The 23,002-nt window shown below is 47.2% G+C and overlaps 1 protein-coding gene across 3 annotated transcripts in view; it reads right to left on the bottom strand.

Annotated features, from left to right (window-relative positions):
• The window catches only part of CD2AP (CD2 associated protein), a 100,537-nt gene that overhangs the window by 69,472 nt on the left and 8,063 nt on the right, over positions 1-23,002 (bottom strand). For 2 of the 3 annotated variants that reach the window (XR_012234300.1, XM_073586584.1), the window contains exon 2: positions 3,282-3,442. Coding sequence is in view for 2 of the 3 variants with exons in the window: in XM_073586584.1 (XP_073442685.1) it covers positions 3,282-3,442 (161 nt within the window). In the remaining variant the exon portion in view is untranslated. Of the gene's footprint in view, positions 1-3,281; positions 3,443-15,150; positions 15,295-23,002 lie in introns of those variants that run through there. The other variant, XM_073586585.1, reaches the window with a different exon arrangement.

Raw genomic sequence — 23,002 nt, 5'->3', positions numbered from 1 at the left:
GATAAACAGTCGCACTCAAGTCTGGATTAACCTTGCCAAAAAAATCTTGAAGATTTTGTGAAATTTTTGGATTTTTATTTCATTTCAAATACATCAAATAGTGTAAGGCCGGTTTCACATTAGCGCTTTTTCAGCGCACGCACGGCCGGGGGTAGCTCTGCCCCCGAGCCGGCTCTCTGCCCGGCGTGCCCGCCCCTTGCTTGTAGCGCCGCCTGCGATCGGCGCACCCTATCTTTAGCATAGGGTGCGCAGATCGTGCGCAGGCCGTGCGCTAGTTGCGCTTTGACCTGCGCTGCGCACTTTTGACGGTGCGCCGTGCGCGCCAAAATCAAACTTTTCGGATTTTGGCGCGCACGGCGCACCGTCAAAAGTGCGCAGCGCAGATCAAAGCGCAACTAGCGCACGGCCTGCGCACCCTATGCTAAAGATAGGGTGCGCCGATCGCAGGCGCCGCTGTCCGCTAGTAGGCGGCGCTACAAGCAAGGGGCCGGCACGCCGGGCAGAGAGCCGGCTCGGGGGCGGAGCTACCCCCGGCCGTGCGTGCGCTGAAAAAGCGCTAATGTGAAACCGGCCTAACACCGCAGACAAAAGAAGTATCCAAAATGTGGGTATAATATCGTAATCCAGGATATGAGTATACTATGGTTACGCTTCGACCTACTAAGAGGCTGCTCCCATGCCATCAGCCCCTGTTTGGGACTTCTGAAAATGCTCTAATTAATCTTTTCCTTGTCACTACTTGAGTATGGTTTGAGAAAGGCCTCTTAGTAGGTCGAAACGTAACCATAGTATACTCATATCCTGGATTACGATATTATACCCACATTTTGGATACTTCTTTTGTCTGCGGTGTTACACTATTTGATGTATTTGAAATAAAATAAAAATCCAAAAATTTCACAAAATCTTCAAGATTTTTTGGCAAGATTAATCCACACTTGAGTGCGACTGTTTATCTACTGACTATTGTTTGTGGACCCTCCACGTACAGTCAGCACCTATCTCCACAGCAAGAGTGCGCGTCTTTCTTCTTCTGCAACCACCAGGGAGCACGGCATCATCCGCCCAACCACCAGGGAGCACGGCATCATCCGCCCAACCACCAGGGAGCACGGCATCATCCGCCCAACCACCAGGGAGCACGGCATCATCCGCCCAACCACCAGGGAGCACGGCATCATCCGCCCAACCACCAGGGAGCACGGCATCATCCGCCCAACCACCAGGGACGACGGCATCATCCGCCCAACCACCAGGGACCACGGCATCATCCGCCCAACCACCAGGGACGACGGCATCATCCGCCCAACCACCAGGGACGACGGCATCATCCGCCCAACCACCAGGGACGACGGCATCATCCGCCCAACCACCAGGGACGACGGCATCATCCGCCCAACCACCAGGGACGACGGCATCATCCGCCCAACCACCAGGGACGACGGCATCATCCGCCCAACCACAAGGGAGCACGGCATCATCCGCCCAACCACAAGGGAGCACGGCATCATCCGCCCAACCACAAGGGAGCACGGCATCATCCGCCCAACCACAAGGGAGCACGGCATCATCCGCCCAACCACAAGGGAGCACGGCATCATCCGCCCAACCACAAGGGAGCACGGCATCATCCGCCCAACCACAAGGGAGCACGGCATCATCCGCCCAACCACAAGGGAGCACAGCATCATCCGCCCAACCACAAGGGAGCATGGCATTTACCGCATTGGAACACCACCAACCTGAGACTGCCAAGAGTCGTCTTGACCATCTTCATCAGTCCCACAAAGAATTAATGGATCAGTGGTAGAATATGTGCAGCGCTGCTCCAAATAGTGGACAGGAGTCTCCAGATTGGAGGCATTATGGGGGTGGGAGAGCTGCTCTGTATGTACCCATGGAGCAGCAGGCAACAGTGCGTCCATAAGACATGAAGACGGACGGTGTTCACTGCAGACACCGGGATAGATGTCAATCAGGACTTGAGGGGAGGTGTCTGACATCATGACTCCTCAATAAAAAGTGAACACCCACTTGACTATTCACAGGTTGTTAGCCCATATAGCTTTACAGATGAACTTATCTCCATTGCAGCATCCTCAAAAACCAGGCAGGTATGGAAAAATTGTTTGATTATTCAGATCAGTCAGCTCCAAACATCGCCAATTAATGCAAAAAAAGGAAAAATCGGAGAATATAAGAAGTATGCGTGTGACTGGAGACATCTGGATGACATATTTCACTGCTGGAGGAAGCAAATGGGATTCTTCCAGAGGTTTATGGAGTCTGAATGAGACCGAATTACACCGATGACGGGAGTATCGATCAGCTCAGACTCGGCCGCAGGCGCCAGATTATCGGCTGCACGGCAGTACATTATCGGCTGCGGACGGCAGCACATTACGGGCTGGACGGTGATAAGCCTCTTGATATTTCTTAGATTTCCTTATGACAGGTCATCAGCGGCAGATTAATGGAGGTCCAGCACCGGCACCCCACTGATCAGCTGTTCTCCGCTCCAAATGTGCACAGTGTGCAGAGCTGAACTGCACAGCGCCATATGTGGAGTAGTGGTCTCTCTCAGTACTGCAGCTCAGATCACATTCACGTCAATAGGAGCTGAGCTGCAGTACCTGAGCACAGCCACTACACAGCGCATGGAGTTTCTCTGTCTGGAATTGACAACAGCTGATTGGCGGGGATACGGGTTGTCGGACCACCACTGATCTACTTTCAACAACCTAGCCTCAAGATAAGACAGTGATATTGTAGTCCTGAATAACCCCTTCAACTACCAAGAACCAGCTCCAGGCATATTTCTTACCTCCTGAAGACAAGACTGGAGCATCTTAGGTTGCTAAAACTAAATAGTTGAATATTAATTATGTAAGATAAGGCGAGTTTGTGATAGTCTTTGGACTTCGTAGCGGCGGGGGGCACAGAATACCATATGCTCCATGCTCTAGCTACCTGTAACCACCACTAGAGGGAGTGCAGGAGCTTACTGCATAGTTACACATTGCACGCCATGATAACCAGTCTACAGAGAGCTCCCTCTAGTGGTGACTGCAGGTAACCAGAATGGAATACTGGAAATCTCCCGGGCAACAAAAAAACTTGCATTAATAATAAATAAATAAATAAATAATAATAATACTTGCATTGATGTTAACCCCTTTAAGAGGTCTGTCTTGGAGATAAGCCCCTCATATGCCTCCATAAGCATCTAGTTCAGATACTGAAGCAACAATGTACATTTGATTAAGGGGGGGGCTTCTTACCTTAACAAAGTTATCAGGAAAAGCCCCTCGTTTGCCATTGATCTCCCCTTCCATCCAGCCCTCCTCATCCAGCTTCTTGACGTTCTTGATGATGTCCCCAATCCGCATCGTCAGCTCGTCATCATGTACCGCATCATAGTCATATTCCACAATGTAATCAACTGGAAAGAAACGAGACAAAGAAATGAGACATTGGCTTATCAGCAGGGCTGTGGAGTCGGTAAGCCAAACCTGCGACTCCGACTCCTCAATTTCCCTTACACCGACTCCGACTCCAACTCCGACTCCGACACATATTGCTTATATTTAAGTGAAAAATTTATTGTAGTACAATGTGAACATCAGACATTTAATCATTTTTATGATCCAATAATCAAGATATTTAGATAGAACAGAATATATATTGGTGTACTACCCGGTTTTCATTCTTTTTGGTACAGATACGATATGGATAGACAGATATGGATAAATGTATAGAGCAGATTTCTAATCTGCTTTTGCCATTGAAAACATTATCTATGAGCTCAAAAACCTTTCAGGTGATGCAGTTTTTTAAAAAGATGATCAGCTTTTGCAGCTGAAAAACGTATCCTCAAAAAACACAGGAAAAACGCTGTGTGTGAATGTAGCCTTAGATCAGGAATATAACAGCCATTTATAGGACATTTCATAACTTTCCCAAACTCCTATGAAAAAATATTCAGCACATCCTGCATTGAATTACTGTACCCAATTTATTATATATTTTAGGAGTCGGAGTCGGTCCATTTTATACCGACTCCAACTCCGACTCCACCAAAATGAGCACCGACTCCGACTCCACGACTCCGACTCCACAGCCCTGCTTATCAGTAGTATTTTCCAATTCCCCAAAATGCGTGGATTTACAAGAAAAATATGGATCATGTGCATATTTTGGATATGAAGGACCTCAGCCTGGTGTAAATACCACAGTAGAGATACCGTTATACGGACCATATACTACAACGTATCAGCACAGAACACCCACTAAATGGGTAAAACTGTGTGCCCCCTCCATAATACACCAACGTGAGCATTTGGCCTCCTCCCCTACACCATATAGCGCACTGCCAATGTCTCGCCATGGCTCAGCAGCCATTATATCGTAGCTACTGCTGGCAGTAACGTGGCACATGAACGTGAACTGTAGGCGGCACGTAAAAGCCGAGCCCCGGACAAGGAGCTGGAAGACTATCACAAGTCCGGCTCATCTGTTCTTACTTCAAAGCGTCGACAGCAGGAAGCCGCTTCCTTTATATCATAAGAAACACGTTGGGTCGGCCTCACATTCAGGCTGCACATTTTATCTCCGAACCATACAAAGAGGAGCATTATCGCCACTTGTGAGGCTGAGAACGTGCCCTGCGCCATTTATAGTGCTGATGTACAGGGTCTGGATGTGACCAATATATAGGGGACTAGTCCTGGCTCTGCACATTCAGCTATACCTGAGGTTCTCAGCCATACGGATTTCTCTAGAGAGTCGAGGAGAAGCTAGCTACTTCCTCTCTCCAGTGACCGATGCGTCCCATTTCCTTCTTGTAATCTAGCCTGATGAAGGGGCCTTCTGAGCCCTGAAAGCTTGCAAATATAATTTCTCTGGTTAGACAATAAAGGTATCACTGCTTGAATATTTTTCTCAATTTTTTGGGGGAAACACAAGTATTTACATCTTCTTGTGCAGGGTATCCCTAGGTCACAGATTTGGAGACAAATCTGGTAGCAATCTCAAATCAACCCGACCTCATAAATAAACCCATCCTGACAATAAAACAGGCTGCAGCAGTAGTTTAGGATTGCAGCCTCTTCTTCAGGTTGTCTCTTGAGCCAGCCCAACTCTGCAAAGAGCTCAGCGGCAACGCAGCGGTCATCTCCATTCATGGAGGTGAGGGCTGTGATCACCTCCAGTTGTCATCCATTTAAATCAGATACAGTAATAAAAAAAAAATAAACCGATCCATCACAAAGTAAAATGGATGCAAAATGGAAATCCTAGATTTTTTTTCTTTTTTTTTGGCAGATGCATATTTAAAAAGAAAAATGGATCAGTTTAAAAAAAAATAACACTTTTGTTAGCGCGGGTGGTCAGGAGCGGAACTCCGAGAGTGGACCCTCTGGACCGTGGCACCGAGGGACCCCGGGCGAGCTGCCAGGTGGAACCGACCCCTATACAGGGACCGTTAGGAGCAGGCCCAGGGGTTCGAGTACCACGGTAGCCGGTACCGAGAGGGGCGGCTCAGGATGGACCGGAGTAAGACTGAGACTGGAGTAGGACGGCAGGAGCACTGAAGGCAGGACTGGAGTAGGACGACAGGAACACTGAAGGCAGGACTGGAGTAGGACGACAGGAACAATGAAGGCAGGACTGGAGTAGCTGCTGTGAGGAGCAGCCGAGACAGGAACTGCAGGAGCAGAGTGTGCACGATGGAGCGAGGCCAGAGAGTCAGGAAACACAACGATCAGGCGCCTCCCTCAGGGGGAAGCGGCCTGATATGGCCCCGTCTGGACAGCCATTGGTCCAAAGGTGCTTCCGGGTCAGGGCACAGCCGGAGCATAAGAAGCAGGAAGGAGGCGCGGCAGCGGCCTATGGCGCATGCGCATAGCATGCAGGGAAGGCATCGGTCGCGGGCCTGTCTCAGGTGACCGCCGCGGCCGTCGGGTGGAGAGAGGCTGCGGCGTGGGAGCAGAGGGCGACTGCGGCGTGGGAGCGGAGACCGGGTGAGTATGGCGGAGCGGTGTAACAACTTTGCATTTTGCATCCATTTATTGCAGGCATTTCTGAACACCTCTACTGCTATGGGAAGTTGCAGTGCTAAAAAGATGGAAAATAGACTTGAATAGCAGAAAAAAAAATTATAATATATATACACACACACACACACACACACACACACGTCAATATATCCATTTCTAAAAAGGTTCTAATGACATGAAATTCTCCCCAGATGTCGGTAACAACCCATCCAATCCACACAGGGAAAGAAATCACCATAGATGTCCATAAATTACCATAACTTATGTGTGTATTAATGAGAAAGCACAGGGTAAGAAGTATTGAACACAAAGACAGAGGTGCAAAAAAGCCATGAAAAGTCCAGACACCAGCTGAAATCTGTCAGTAATTGAAAAGCAATCCTGCCACTTAGTGACAAATAATATTGGCTGGTTCAACTGATGGCCTATAAAAAGGTGTCTCATTACACAAGAAACATCTCATGATGGGTAAAACTAGTGAGCTGTCTCAAAACCTTCACAGCCTTATTGTTGCAAAACGTACTGATGGCATTGGTTACAGAAGAATTTCTAAACTACTGAAGGTTCCAGTGAGCACTGTTGGGGCCATAATCTGGAAGAAAATAGAACATAATTTCACCATAAACTGGCCATGATCAGATGCTTCCCACAGGATTTCAGATAGAGGACTGAAAAGAATTATCAGAGGAGTTGTCCAAGAGCCAAAGGCTATCTGTGGAGAGCTACAGACTTGGAATTAGCAGGTACATTTTTTCAAAGAAAACAATAAGTAATGCACTCAATCTCTATGGCCTGTATGCACACTCACCACGCAACCTCCATGTCCTGTATGCACGCTCACCACAAAAGACTCCATTGCTGAACAAAAATGCATGCTCAAGTGCATTTACAGTTTGTTCAACAATATTTAGACAAACATGTGAAATACTGGGAGAATATAGTCTGATCAGATGAAACCAAAATTGGACTCTTTGGATGCCATAAAACACTCCTTGTTTGGAGGCCAGAATGCACTGCATATCACCCAAAAAAATACCATACCCACAGCGAAGCTTGGAGGTGGGAACATCATGGTGTGGGGCTGTTTTTCAGCCTACGGCACTGGCAAACTTCAAGTATGAAGGAAGGATGAAAGGACAAACATACAGAGACACTGATAAAAATCTGCTCCCATCTACCAGGATGATGAAGATAAATGAGGGTGGACATTTCAGCAAGACAATGATCCCAAGCCAAGGAAACTATGAATTGGATTCAGAGAAAGAAAATAAAGCTGCTAGAATGGCGAGCAGACCACCGGACCTGAATCCAATAGAAAACATATGGAAGGAACTAAAGCTCAGGGATCATAGAAGACGCACACAGGACCTTCAGGATTTGAAGAGTGTTTGTGTGGAAGAATGGGCCAAAATCACAACTGAGCAATGCCTGTGACTAGTTTCTCCATACAGCAGGCGCCTTAAAGCTGCCATCACCAACAAAGACTTTTGTACGAAGTACCAATTACATTTCAGTAAGTGTGTTCAATACATTTTCTCTGTGTCACTGATTATTACATATGACTTCATTTAAGGACAGCTATAGTTTGATTTCTTTGCTGTATAGGATAGGATGGGTTGTTAGCAAAATCTGCTGAGAATTTCATGTCAATAGCACCTAAATAAGACTTATTTAAGAAATTGGTGACGTATTCAATACTTATTTCACCTGCTGGCTAAAGAAAACAAATAGCAGATGGAAAGGAAGCCACCAGAAGACATTTTATGTCACTTCCGTCCCCGTACTCATGAATGGATCATTTGTGGCAAAGTTTTATTTCCATTTTTATCCCTTGAGAACAGAGGCAAACCATCGCAATCACCTGAGCTCACCAAATTTGTAGTGGAGATGTCGCCGAGAAAGTGAAAGCGCTGCACCGAAGTGTGTTACACCAAGACTGGGAAATAGGAAGTCTGCTTCTAGCAAAACCTAAACTCCCAGCACCCACGTGCCTCATCAGCATCAACAGCAAATATCACCCAGATCACTTCTTCATTTTTTAACTACGGTTCCTTTGCATTCATCTTTTCCTCTTTAGATCATAGAGACATGAATAGCAGTAGCACAAGGAATACTACTACACGACGAGAGCTGCTCCGCTGTGACCGCCTGTGACCTGTGTGGAGCGCGGCGGCTGGGCACAGAGGAAGTCAAACAAGACGGCAAACACCGGACTCAGCAAGTTTCACTTCACCCCATCTTTATAGATAATGCCACTACACAATGAGTGCAAAAAGAAAAAAAAAATGACGTTTGCTTACAATGAGAATGCAGCAGGGCAGCGCGGATTATTTCACCTGCTCCCTTGTCACGGACGTGGTTTGTGGAACCACTGTGCCACGGACCGTGGAGATCCTAGAGGGGCGTAATGAAGCGAACACCTGACTGTTCACTAGAGCCTCTGATGGGGAGGATAGACTTTGCTTCCGATGAAAGCCAGCCAGGTGCCACTCAAGGACAGACTGGATGGAGCAGCAGGCAGGTTCTGCGCCAGAGTGCAGCAGGCAGGTTCTGCGCCAGAGTGCAGCAGGCAGGTTCTGCGCCAGAGTGCAGCAGGCAGGTTCTGCGCCAGAGTGCAGAGCATGGGGAAGGAAAGAACTGTCTGCAGCATGGGTGTGTGAAGAGACACGCCAGAGACCCTGCCTGTCAGAGCAAGACTCCAGCATGGTGCTAACATACCTGCGCTTGGCCGCACCACTATAAGCTACGTTACAGTCTGGCTTACCTTTATAAATAAAAATTCAGAAGAAGAAATCTACCACCTTGCTTCCCCAGAATCCCAAACCATCACAATCTGTGCACGGTCAGACCGTGCTGACACAATATGGGGGGCAAGATTTCACAGAATACATAAAAGGTGGAAAAATATAAGCTTGAAATAAATGTCTGCGATGAGAAGAAACAAGTCAGCGAGACAACATGTGCTGCCCATCTGGGACTTGTACACAGAAGCCAAATGCAGAGCAACAAAAATCAAGAAAACTGGAAAAATCTTAAAAAATTCCCATAAAATAAAAACTTTATTTGACTCTAGTTACCTATCAGCATTCCAATGTGGAAAATAGCAGAAAAAGTACAGGGGTCTTACAGCAACCCTCAACATACTAGCCACGGTGGGCTTTAAAAATTACTGACATTTTTAACATTTTAAATATATAGATAGAAATATGAAATAAGTAATTAAAAATCACCAGGACAGAATTACAATGACTGATAACACAGGATCCACCATTCACAATAGGGGATGTCACTGCTCACCTCCTCCTCCTCTACAATGACTGGTAACACCTCTATATACAGTAGTTAACAGGACCCACCATTCACAATAAATGATGTCACAGCTCACCTCCTCCTCCTCCTCCTGTACAATGACTGATAACACCACTATATACAGTATATAACACAGGATCCACCATTCACAATAGGCGATGTCACAGCTCACCTCCTCCCATTCCCCTACATTATCACAAATCAGACTTTTAAAGATGCAGTGATACTACTATTAGTGAAAGGGAGTGACAAACTTTAGACAGTGACTTCCTGACAATTATTTGGAGGCAATGCATCATGTTGCTAAATCAGGGCAGTGTTGAAGTGGCAGGAGTGACAGCAGAAAACTCACTATGCATTAGTGACTGCAAACAACAGCAGCTCACTGCACGAGCGAGCCAGGAGGGCAAGGGAAAGCGGAAACAGCCATCTGTACTCCCTGGGTTCTGCTGGCACTAATGGGAATATCAAAGCCACGTCCTTCTCACTGGTCTCACACCGGAAGCTGGCAATATTACTGGGACACGGTGTGAACTGGTTTCAGACCTCAGTATACAGAAGAGAGAGGTTCTGGGTGTGGACAAAATCAGCATTGTGCAAAGGGACTTTCCAGGAACAATCTATGGCCATCACCATAAATTAAGACTCATCACATAATGACCACAAACCACAATAATAATGTGCAACATAAAGCTAAATCAGTTTACTACATCTTGTACTATACTCCAGAGCTGCACTCACTATTCTGCTGGTGGAGTCTCTGTGTACATACATTACTGATCCTGAGTTACATCCTGTATTATACCCCAGAGCTGCACTCACTATTCTGCTGGTGCAGTCACTGTGTACATACATTACTGATCCTGAGTTACATCCTGTATTATACTCCAGAGCTGCACTCACTATTCTGCTGGTGGAGTCTCTGTGTACATACATTACATTACTGATCCTGAGTTACTTCCTGTATTATACTCCAGAGTTGCACTCACTATTCTGCTGGTGGAGTCTCTGTGTACATACATTACATTACTGATCCTGAGTTACATCCTGTATTATACCCCAGAGCTGCACTCACTATTCTGCTGGTGCAGCCACTGTGTACATACATTACTGATCCTGTACTGATCCTGAGTTACATCCTGTATTATACTCCAGAGCTGCACTCACTATTCTGCTGGTGCAGTCACTGTGTACATACATTACTGATCCTGAGTTACCTCCTGTATTATACTCCAGAGCTGCACTCACTATCCTGCTGGTGCAGTCACTGTGTACATACATTACATTACTGATCCTGAGTTACCTCCTGTATTATACCCCAGAGCTGCACTCACTATTCTGCTGGTGCAGTCACTGTGTACATACATTACTGATCCTGTACTGATCCTGAGTTACATCCTGCATTATACTCCAGAGCTGCACTCACTATTCTGCTGGTGCAGTCACTGTGTACATACATTACTGATCCTGTACTGATCCTGAGTTACATCCTGCATTATACTACAGAGCTGCACTCACTATTCTGCTGGTGCAGTCACTGTGTACATACATTACTAATCCTGAGTTACATCCTGTATTATACTCCAGAGCTGCCCTCACTATTTTGCTGGTGCAGTCACTGTGTACATACATTACTGACCCTGAGTTACATCCTGTATTATACCCCAGAGCTGCACTCACTATGTACATACATTACTGATCCTGAGTTACATCCTGTATTATACCCCAGAGCTGCACTCACTATTCTGCTGGTGCAGTCACTGTGTGCATACATTACATTACTGATCCTGAGTTACATCCTGTATTATACTCCAGAGCTGCACTCACTATTCTGCTGGTGCAGTCACTGTGTACATACATTACATTACTGATTCTGAGTTATATCCTGTATTATACCCCAGAGCTGCACTCACTATTCTGCTGGTGCAGTCACTGTGTACATACATTACACAAGGTGACGGCAGACAGCTATCGGATGTGTTTTTCGCCAGCATAGCTAATATACATTAGTATCATTAACACCAGTGGGTAAAGTAGCAGGATTCTCCGTGACTCGTGTGCATGGAAAATACATTGTAGTACTTCTCACAAATGCACTGACACTGGCCTAAAATTTAGGGGTAAGCATTAGCAATATTAAATACGTGGCGGCAGTACTGATGAGCGGTATTCTCACACGCCTTCAGTTATGAGGACCGGTCCAGACCGCAGTCATTCTGCAGGCAGTGCGTATTCTCATGATTGGGGGGGTGTCCACGTTATCACAGTTCGGTGGTCCCAGAAGACTCCTCCAATTACAATTCGTATATTCAAAAATTGAGTGAGAAAGCAGTGGAGGCAAAATACCTCCATGCCGCACTGTCTGCACGGACACTACTGCTTTATGGCAGCTCCACCAGAGTGAATCAGACTGAACACGTACTAGTGTTAGACAACCTCACAGATCTGTAACAGCAGAGCGAGTACATGCACTCACAGTAAAGCAGGGGTGCATTGGTGGAGTGCCCGTCCCCCCTGGGTGACCACCACTTTCTGCCACCTCTGCATCTTTGGGCCACACGGTGGTTTATTCTTTGGTCTATGAGTCACAGGGAGAACAGTGGAGACAGAGCCACACAATGTCACTGCTGATGCTCGTCAAAGTGTAGGAGGAGAGGCCTCCGCCGAGTACCCGGGCCGGAACCGAGGGGACCGTCTTCTAGGTTCCTGGGGTATCTGTTTCCAGGGAGCAGAGCTAGGGGATGGACTGCTGAGACTGACAGGGCAGTTGGGGGAGGAGTCCAGACAAGAGGGGCGGAGAGGGCCAGACTGTGTGAGTCAGCAGAACGAGAAAAGAAGGTGGAGACTTGGGGAGGGCCAGAGAGCGAGAGCCACGAGAAGCTTCCAGAGACGAGGACAGCGACAGGAGAGATACTCTAGGTGGACAGCAGGGAGACGGCGCCGAGCTTACCGACAAAAGAAGACCACTGCCTCAATCCAGCTCTCGGCTGCGGCCTACTCGCAGCCGTCGCCGCCTCACTCCAGCTCGCGACTGCAGCCTCCTCGCTGCTGCCCGCAGCCACCTCCACTTCACTCCTGACCACGGCGGTGACTCCTTTGCCGCCCGCAGCTGCCACCGACCCGCTCGTCCGCGGTAGAGACTGGGCCTGTGCCCGCTGCGGATTCTCCAGTGCGGCCTCAGGCTGCGCCTGTGGCCTATCAACCGCCACTTATCACTGCGGCTGCCAGTCCGTCAGGGCGTTGCGGCCTCCACTCTCCCAATCCCAGGCAGTATCCCGCTGCCTCCGCTGGGGGACATCCCGCCAAAGAACTCTCCGCGGGCCTGTTGTGCCCCTGCTCCTCTTCGGCGTCGGAACGCCCGAAGACTACGCCAGATCTTCCGTGGCTGGGTCCAGTGGCTGCGATGCTGACACACCATGGAACAGAATGCCAGATAAGTGATACATAATGACTAAGGACCCGTAGTCGGCCATTACGTGGCCCTATAGTGAGCGGTCTTTGCCGGAGTAGTCGTGTCCTCCCAATCCTTGTTTATGTGTATTGACTCCCTGCGAGGACAACTACTGTTATTCTGTTGGTTGCGTAACAATAGCCCTAACGGCATTTATCTATAAAAGTTAACGTTTAAAGTCATTTCTGTCTCGCGTCTCATCACTGCATCCTGCGTACCTGCTATTACCACAAAAGGGAGAGGGCGAGACGGCGACAAGTTTTCGCTTCTTCTCGAGGGTAAGAAAAAGAAAGGGGGACACTACTACTGTGTGGGACGGACAAAGGGCGGTATTACTGTGCAGGTGGAATAAAACAGGGCATCATTATTAAGTGGAGAAATAGAGGAAGCATTTGGAGTAGCACCTACAGTGTGGGGCCTACAGGTGGCACAAAAAGATACTCCTGAAATCGTAAATTATGCTATGAGATAGGGGGATAATTTACTGATCACAGAGGTCTGACCACGGGATCCTTAGAGATCCCAGGAACAGGGCTCTGGCTCACAAAAATCGCTCTCCGCAGAGCCCAATCTTGCATGGAGTCTAGGTGTCCATGCTTGACCTCCACTCCAGTCTATGGGGCTGTCAGCGAAAGGCATGTGGGAATAACGATTTTGGGAATAATTTTTTCGTGTGCGGCATTACAGGCACTACAGAAGGAAAGTACAAGTGGTGGTGGTGGTGGTGGTGTTGGGGGGGGGGGGGGGGGGTCATGTCGATGTAAGGAGCCAAAATCATGAAAAAAGTCATCGTGGTGGTCTGAGCAGGATGGAGAACAAAACACACGTGAATGACCAGTTGTGGAGAAATTGTCAGCCAACAGTCACTGAATTTTCATAATAAAGGAATTCAAGAGCCAGAACCTGTCTGGGTTCACCCTCCTATTAGTTGTGTAGTCCTGCCTATCTAGTCTACAGCAGCATAACAGACCTGTCTCCCAGCAAATGAAGGACATTGCTGACGTTATTTCGACAAGGACTAGCTGCTTAATGTTCTTTATTGCGTATAAACCTATGGCTGGTGAAATCATACAATTAGCACATTTTTTGACAATGAGTTATTCATTAATTGCAGCAACATGATACTGTAAAAAACATGCAGAGCGCCACGGAATAAATGGCGCTATAATAATAAACATGAAGCAGAGCGCCACACAGTGGAATCAATACTTACTTCCAGCTGTAACCCCCATTATATAGCCTAGTCTCCTCGTCATTTGCCTTTTACAGGGGTCATGCTTACTAAAAACATAGGGCTGCTAAGAACACTGCCGCCCTCCCACACACATGAAGGTCTCCCATTGTGTGGATGGGCCTGGTGACCTGCGCTCAGTGTTTACCTGCGCTGCCCCTCCCCACCCCGGAAGCCACAGGTATGTGCAACTCCACCCGCTGATGTTTAGCAAACAGATGCCCCACACATGAGGCATCACAGGCAGAAAGAGCAAGGAAACGGCAGAGAAACATAATATCACTTCATGGAGGCATCAGATTAACCAGCACTAAACCAGCCCAGCCAAACATAGCTGAGAGTGAGGGGGGAAAGCACAGAAAGCAACGAGCATGCGAGGAAGCCCAAGGCAAAAAGCAACGAGCATGCGAGGAAGCCCAAGGCAAAAAGCAACGAGCATGCGAGGAAGCCCAAGGCAAAAAGCAACGAGCATGCGAGGAAGCCCAAGGCAAAAAGCAACGAGCATGCGAGGAAGCCCAAGGCAAAAAGCAACGAGCATGCGAGGAAGCCCAAGGCAAAAAGCAACGAGCATGCGAGGAAGCCCAAGGCAAAAAGCAACGAGCATGCGAGGAAGCCCAAGGCAAAAAGCAACGAGCATGCGAGGAAGCCCAAGGCAAAAAGCAACGAGCATGCGAGGAAGCCCAAGGCAAAAAGCAACGAGCATGCGAGGAAGCCCAAGGCAAAAAGCAACGAGCATGCGAGGAAGCCCAAGGCAAAAAGCAACGAGCATGCGAGGAAGCCCAAGGCAAAAAGCATGCGAGGAGACCAAGGCAAAAAAGCAACAAGCATGCGAGGAGACCAAGGCAAAAAAGCAACAAGCATGCGAGGAGACCAAGGCAAAAAAGCAACAAGCATGCGAGGAGACCAAGGCAAAAATCAAGCCGCAAAAGAGGGTAAACTAAGAAGGGAGCAGTGAGCAAGATGATGGGAGGGGTTGGAATAACAGAACACATCACAGGGCAAAGAAAGGTATAGAAGATAGGAGCGAGCCATACACCATGAAAGAGCTGAAGAAGAACAATACCCACCAGAAAGAAATTAGGTATTTTTTGCTTTCTACAAACCTGGAGAAAGTGACAATCCAGAGCTGTAGTGAAAAGCCTCCAGTAATCCCTCTGCCTTTCTCAGCACTGATGGTCGCCCTTATCTTTTGTAGCCTTTGCCCTCTTTGCCGAATAGGTGTGTATTTCGGCAGCGGCCTCACATGATCCAGGGAATTACTGAGCTCACTTCTTCCAAAGTCTACAATTTATACACCAGTCTCAAAGTCTCAGTCATCACAGGATCAAAACCTTCCTGAGCGACAACTCCCATGTACAGAGGTTTTCAGGATACAGAAAAGATAAGGGTCAATGCCAAAAGGTAGCCGGAGTCTCACAAAAGAACTGACACAAGGCACTAACACTATCCCAGGAACAGTAATAGTAGGGCAATTACACAAGGGGAACTATACCTACAGTGGCATGTAAAATTTTGGGCACCCCTGGTCAAAATTACTGTTATTGTGAACAGCTAAGCAAGTTGAAAATGAAATGATCTCCGAAAATTGTAGATTCACTCTGAAGGCATCAAAACTATGAATTAACACATGTGGAATTATATAGTTAACAAAAAAGTGTGAAACAACTGAAAATACCGTGTGTCTTATATTCTAGGTTCTTCATAGTAGCCACCTTTTGCTTTGAGTACTGCTTTGCACACTCTTGGCATTCTCTTGATGAGCTTCAAGAGGTAGTCACCGGAAATGGTCTTCCAACAGTCTTGAAGGAGTTCCCAGAGATGCTTAGCACTTGTTGGCCCTTTTGCCTTCACTCTGCGGTCCAGCTCACCCCAAACCATCTCGATTGGGTTCAGGTCTGGTGACTGTGGAGGCCAGGTCATCTGACATAGCACTCCATCACTCTCCTACTTGGTCAAATAGCCCTTACACAGCCTGGAGGTGTGTTTGGGGTCATTGTCCTGTTGAAAAATAAATGATGGTCCAACAAAACGCAAACCGGATGGAATAGCATGCCGCTGCAAGATGCTGTGGTAGCCATGCTGGTTCAGTATGCCTTCAATTTTGAATAAATCCCCAACAGTCACCAGCAAAGCACCCCCACACCATCACACCTCCTCCTCCATGCTTCACGGTGGGAACCAGTCATGTACAGTCCATCCGTTCACCTTTCTCAAATTTGGACTCATCAGACCAAAGCACAGATTTCCACTGGTCTAATGTCCATTCCTTGTGTTCTTTAGCCCAAACAAGTCTCTTCTGCTTGTTGCCTGTCCTTAGCAGTGGTTTCCTAGCAGCTATTTTACCATGAAGGCCTGCTGCACAAAGTCTCCTCTTAACAGTTGTTGTAGAGATGTGTCTGCTGCTAGAACTCTGTGTGGCATTGACCTGGTCTCTAATCTGAGCTGCTGCTAACCTGCGATTTCTGAGGCTGGTGACTCGGATGAACTTATCCTCTGCAGCAGGTGACTCTTGGTCTTCCTTTCCTGGGCGGTCCTCATGTGAGCCAGTTTCTTTGTAGCGCTTGATGGTTTTTGCCACTGCACTTGGGGACACTTTCAAAGTTTTCCCAATTTTTCGGACTGACGGACCTTCATTTCTTAAAGTAATGATGGCCACTCGTTTTTCTTTACTTAGAATTTGTATTATGGCAAGAAAAAAGCAGCTAACAGTCTATTCAGTAGGACTATCAGCTGTGTAGCCACCAGACTTCTGCACAACACAACTGATGGTCCCAACCCCATTTAGAAGGCAAGAAATCCCACTTATTAAACCTGTCAGGGCACACCTGTGAAGTGAAAACCATTTCCGGTGACTACCGCTTGAAGCTCATGAAGAGAATGCCAAGAGTGTGCAAAGCAGTAATCAAAGCAAAAGGTGGCTACTTTGAAGAACCTAGAATATAAGACATATTTTCAGTTGTTTCACACTTTTTTGTTAATTACCGTATATACTCGTGTATCAGCTGAGATTTTCAGCCCATTTTTTGGGCTGAAAGTCCCCCTCTCGGCTTATACACGAGTCATGTGGGCGGGGGGGGGGGGGGGTGTCAGAGACCATACTCCCCCCTCCTGGCACGGTCTCTGCAGCCCCCCTGCTTCCTCCATGATCTCAGTGTCCCAGCTGTTCCTGCATTCAGCGGTCACGTGGTTCCGCTCATTAAACTCATGAATATGCGCATATTTAACGGCTGCGGTGCCACGTGACCGCTGAATGCTGGGGCAGCCTGGGACGCCGATATCATGTTGGAAGCAGGGGCTGAAGAGACCAGGCGCAAGGAGGGGGGTGGCGAGTATGAAAGGGGAGCAGAGCAATACTTACCGCTCTCCGTTCCATCACTGTTTCCGGGTTCTCTGGCTGTGACATTTAGCGGAGGGAACGATGACGTAGTCAGTGCGCACCCTCTGCTAACGTCACTGCGCAGGACCCGGGAAACAGCGATGGAACGGTAAATTTCAGGAAAAGAACATCTCACCAACCATTAAGCATGGGGGTGGATCAATCGTGCTTTGGGGTTGTGTTGCAGCCAATGGCACAGGGAACATTTCATGGTTAGAGGGAAGAATGGATTCAATTAAATTTCAACAAATTCTTGATGCAAACATAACACTATCTGTAAAAAGGCTGAAGATGAAAAGAGGATGGCTTCTACAAATGGATAATGATCCTAAACACACATCAAAATCCACAATAGACGACCTCAAAATGCGCAAGCTGAAGGTTTTACAATGGCCCTCACAGTCCCCCGATCTGACCCAGGAATCTCACAGAACTGGTAACATTTATGTAAATCCAAACAAGAATGTAAAGACTCTTGTCAGGCTACAAAAAGCATTTGCAAGCTGTGAAACTTGCAAAAGTAGGTGCTACTAGGTACTAACCATGCAGAGTGCTCAAACTTTTGCAATCAGTCCATTTTTTTTGCAATTTTTAAAATGTAAAACATGAAAATATATACAGTAGGGAAAATATGTGATACACTGCCAATTTTGGCAAGCTAGGCCCCTCTAGGATCTTGAAATGCTTCTTACCATTACCGATCCCACTCCTTAGTTGCCCTTGCTGTGTTTCGAATCATTGTCATGCTGCAAGACCCGCCACGACCCATCGTCAATGCCCTTACTGAGGGAAGGAGGTTGGTAGTCAAAATCTCGTGATACATACCCCGATCCATCCTCCCTTCAATCTAGTGGAGTCATCCTGCACCGCCGAAGTATGATTGTTCCCATGCATTCTTTACGGTTGGGACGGTGTTCTTGGAGTTGTACTCGTCCTTCTTCCCCCAAACCCAGCGTATGCGGTTGATACCAAAGTTTTATTTTGGCCTCATCTGACCAAATGATCTTCTATGCCTCCTCTGGATCATCCACAAACATTGGCAAACTTCAAATAGGCCTGGACATGTGCTGGTGTGAGCAGGGGGACCTTGCGTGCCCTGCAGGATTTTAATCCATGACTGTAGTACGTTACCAACAGTAATGTTCGAGACTGTGGTCCCAAGCCTCTCCAGGTCATTGTCCAGGTCCTGCCATGCAGTTCTGGACTGATTACAGACCTCTATCAGAATCATCCTTATCCCTTTAGCGAGATCTTGCATGGAGCCCCAGACCAAGGAAGATTGACAATCATCACGTTCCTTCCACTTTCTGATAATTGTACCAGCAGTTGTTGCCTTCTCACCAAACTGCTTGCCTATTGTCCTGTAGCCCATCCCAGCCTTGTGCAGGTCTACAACTTTGTCCCTGGTGTCCTTAGCTCTTTGGTCTTGGCCATGGTGGAGAGGTTGAAGTGTGATTGATTGAGTGGACAGGTGCCTTATACAGGTATCAAGATCCAACAGGTGTAATTATTACAGGTAATGAGTGCAGAATAGGAGGCTTCTTAAAGAAAAACTAACAAGTCTGTGAGAGACAGAATTCTTGCAGGTTGGTCGGTGATCAAATACTTATTTCATGCAACGAATACTTTATTTTCCTCATTGTATAGATTTTTTTTTGCCTAAAATACAAAGGAAATGTGTCATCTGCAACTTTAGCCCTTTTAGAGATCATTTAATCTTCAAGGTGCTTAATCGTTCACAGTAAGTTATTTTGAGTAATGGGGTACCCAAACTTTTACATGCCACTGTATAATATGGAAATAGAAAAAGTAATCAAGCATTAAGCAAAATTCAGGCCCAACAAGTCACATCTTGTACTGACAAATCACAGGGGGAATAGCTGGAGTGAAGTAATCGTGCACAGATATCACCTAGTGTCTGGTAGTGGCGGATCAAGGAACTACGAGAATTAGAGAGGCCGAGAGCTTCCGACACACAGTTTTATAAACAAATCAAAATAAAATTAAAAAAAAAAAAAAAAAAAGGGATTCATAAACGATTATGTAGGCCTTTTGGTGACTACTTCTATAAACCGCTGTATTATAACAGGGTAAAGAGACCAGCTGAGTACAGTGTTATAGGCAATGTAACATGGGAAATAAACAAGCAAATTCGCTTTCTTCATTCCGTGAAAGAACCCTCCGGCAAGCGCCCCCTAGAAGGGATATCTCCCCTGCAGCGAAGCTCCCCATCCAGCTTTCCCTTGTTGCAGTGGAAGGCTTGCGAAAGGGATGGCCACTGACTTCTGGGGTAGCTTCCTCCATTAGGTGGTCCTTACCGGGCAAATTCTTTCATTCTGCCCTTATTACAAGTTAGGGTAGATGCACATAGATTTGTCCTTCTTTGAAAGGGAACATCCCTAAAATTTTCCTAGAAATCAGGTTAAAAAAAAAGAAAAAAAAAAAAAAAACACCAACTCTTCAAAACTGTTTCCGGGCAAGAAAAACTCCACAGAAGGATCATTTTTTATGCAGCAGTTTTTGCATGAAAAACTTTTGAACGTCCCAAAAACTCTGAACATAGCCCAAAAGTGAGGTTACTATTTTTTGTCAACGGAAAATTCCATTTTTTCCTCCCGTTTTGTACATCCATCTCCTCTGCAGATCTGTGCGTCTCTATAACAAACCGAGCTTTGCTGTCACAGGCGGCAGATTTTTTATTTCAATTTTTAGAAACATCTCCCACGCAAAGACCAAGATGCTTACTTCGGAAATTAGCCTATTCCAATGTACAGAAAGGATTTTCAGCGTCAACGCCTGACAGCAGAGTTAGGGGTTTAGCGGCCACCACTAGGGGCACTCTTCTAGCGGAGGCTCCTGTTCCATCCAGTGAAGTGCAGCCATGCGGTGAGCGTCCATCTCAGCCGGGCTCTCACGGCTACGAGGCTTTCAGCTGCTATTCCCAGGACACAGTACCACTCCCCAGATTAATAGCTGATATGTGCTCCTCATCCGATGCACGCCATAATGAAGCACGTGGGGCACTTACAGCCAATTTACATCTAGATATAGTCTTCATGGAGCATTCAGTAACTTTGCACTAATGGAATCATTCTCCGAGAAATCCAACTCCTGGTTTCTCATTATGCAGGACGTCACATCATACCGCGATGCAAGATGTGGAGCCCAACGCTCTGCAGATCTGCTCCTTATCCCAGCAGAATTATAAATACAGCTCTGGCTGTCAACAGCTGTCATAGACAAACATGTCATCTGCATACAGTCAGCAATCTAATACATCTGGGAGGCATCGTAGCCAACCTTAGTGACCATAGCTTTCCCCTTGGTAGCAGATATAAAGGGGGGGAATAGAATCATCCCCATTGTATCTTGTGTGATAAAGGAGAGCCGCCGGCCAGTCCGAGCATTGTGTTGCGATCCTCGTCCGAGTTATATGGCCGACTGACCCTCCCCTTAGTTTGCATTATTTATCTATGGAACCACATCGGTATTGTATGGGTGATGCAGACAAAAAAAAAAAAAAAAAAAACAGCATTTTTTATAATTATTTTTATAAAATAAAGTGGCTTCTTTTATGTTAAAAGCCTTGGACAGAGAGCACATAAAACGTGTTACTTTTAGGACAGTTGCGAGCGCATATCTGGATGATTATATATCCTTGTTGGAAACAATACTTGTGTCCATAGGCTCGGCCAGGCGTAAAAGTAATGAACCAAGCTTTACTCCCCCCAGAGCTGCTCCTCCTCCACCGCTGCCTCCAGTCTTCACTGACAGGCCATCATGACTACAGGGCACCAGTGGCCACACGACGTCATTGTTTAATGATCGTTGCCTAGTTACCGGCCACTGCTGCAGTCTAGCAGTGGAGGTAGAGCATGAGCAGTGCTTGAAAGAGCATTTTAAATAAGGAATCTGTCAGCAGGTTTTTGCTATATAATCTGAGAGCAGCTTAATATTGGGCATGAGAACCTGATTCCAGCGATGTGTCACTTACTGAGCTGCTTGCTGCAGTTGTGATAGAATCTCCATTTTGTCCGATGTAGAAGTGATAAGTCTTTTGGGCTATGTACAACCACGCCCACACTCCTGATTGGCAGAAAGCTATCAGTGGTGGGGGGCGTGGTTACGCATATTAGCCTGACTGCTGTGCACATGAGACCTAGCCCTCTAATGATAATCTCCTGCTGATAAAACACTGATTGTATTGAAACTACATCCTAATAAGTGACATACCAGGAATCAGGCTGTCTTATCTCCACATTATGATTAAATAGCAAAAAACCTATTGATAGATTCCCTTTAACAGAGTTTGGAACGCACGACCTGGCCAGCTTTAGTGCCGGGGAGCCCCTCCGAAGGAACGTAGAGACCCCCAACAAGCAAGAACCTGGGAGGCATATTACAGAGTTACCCTACAAAAATGAGTATCAAATGTGACAGTGACCCTGCTGACTGTAGTGGCTTTTATTTAGGGAACCATTTAGGCTGCAGGGAAAGTGCTGAGACAATGCACTTCTCCCTGACTAAGGCTTCACCTGCCCCACCACAACACTTTAAAAGAACTCCCCAAATTGTAGCACCCCTTAAACTTTCCTGGAGGGTGCAGCAATACAAAGGACGCCCAGCTGAGGCATATACTCCATTGTACTCTGTATACTGGAAGAGCGACCCCAGAGAGAATTTGGCCTCTCCGTGCTTTCTGTAGTACTGAGTGAAGCAACCATGGCCGCCTCTGGCCCCAGGTGTTTGCACACACAACACACAGACGTTGGTGCAGGACGACACCTGCAGGCGACGTCAGCGCTGCTAGATGGCTCAGTGCTTTCCTGCCTGTCACGTGGAGGAAGTGACTGCGTCCTCCAGAGCTTAGATTGTACTAAAAGAATGCCACAGCCGGGTCGACGTACGACAGATTGTCACCGAGTGCAACAAATGCTGCTACACCTGCACACTTAATGTCAACGACGACACGACACAGTCTCATACAAAGGGGGAAAGAACGGTGATCACAAGCTATGAAGACCGGGCCGTCATTGGAACAGACCAGCCTGTGCAAGTCTTCTGGACATAGGACGGCCGGCCATGTGGACCTTCAAAACGCCAAATTCTGCGTTACCCCTGGGAGATAAGCAATGCCAGATATCGCCAGCAGTAATCAGGCAGATACATGGATTATGGGGGAGTTACGGAAATTCTGAGGTGTGTGCGTGGCTGGCACCGGTCCATGACGTCTGGTACGTGTCCAGCACCGGACCGGCCGTCAGGCACTTGGTATCAGTCCTGGCTTATCGCAGCACATCCCAGGTGTCTTGAAGGGGTTGATTAAATAAAATACGCTACCGAGTCATAGGTGGCCTGAAAAACAACATCAGGAATGCTGATCTGCTGTTACCCCCGTGGATCCCTCGAGGGCCACTCTGGTGGTCTGCGCTGGCAGTGGAAGAAATGGTGTCACAGTTTCTAGTCATTTCACCGCTGCAGCCAATCACAGGTCCCAGTGACGTCATTACTTTCAGTGCCAAAGCAGATCATTGGCGTGGCCCGGGGCAGGATCCGTGAGAATGACAGCAGGCAAGTAT

The sequence above is a fragment of the Dendrobates tinctorius genome, unplaced genomic scaffold, assembly GCF_039654945.1.
Source record: "Dendrobates tinctorius isolate UK_male_01 unplaced genomic scaffold, ASM3965494v1 ptg000093l, whole genome shotgun sequence".
Classification (NCBI taxonomy): Eukaryota; Metazoa; Chordata; class Amphibia; order Anura; family Dendrobatidae; genus Dendrobates; species Dendrobates tinctorius.
The sequence above is the reverse complement of the archived record's forward strand: the minus strand, read 5'-3'. Positions and strand labels throughout refer to the sequence as shown.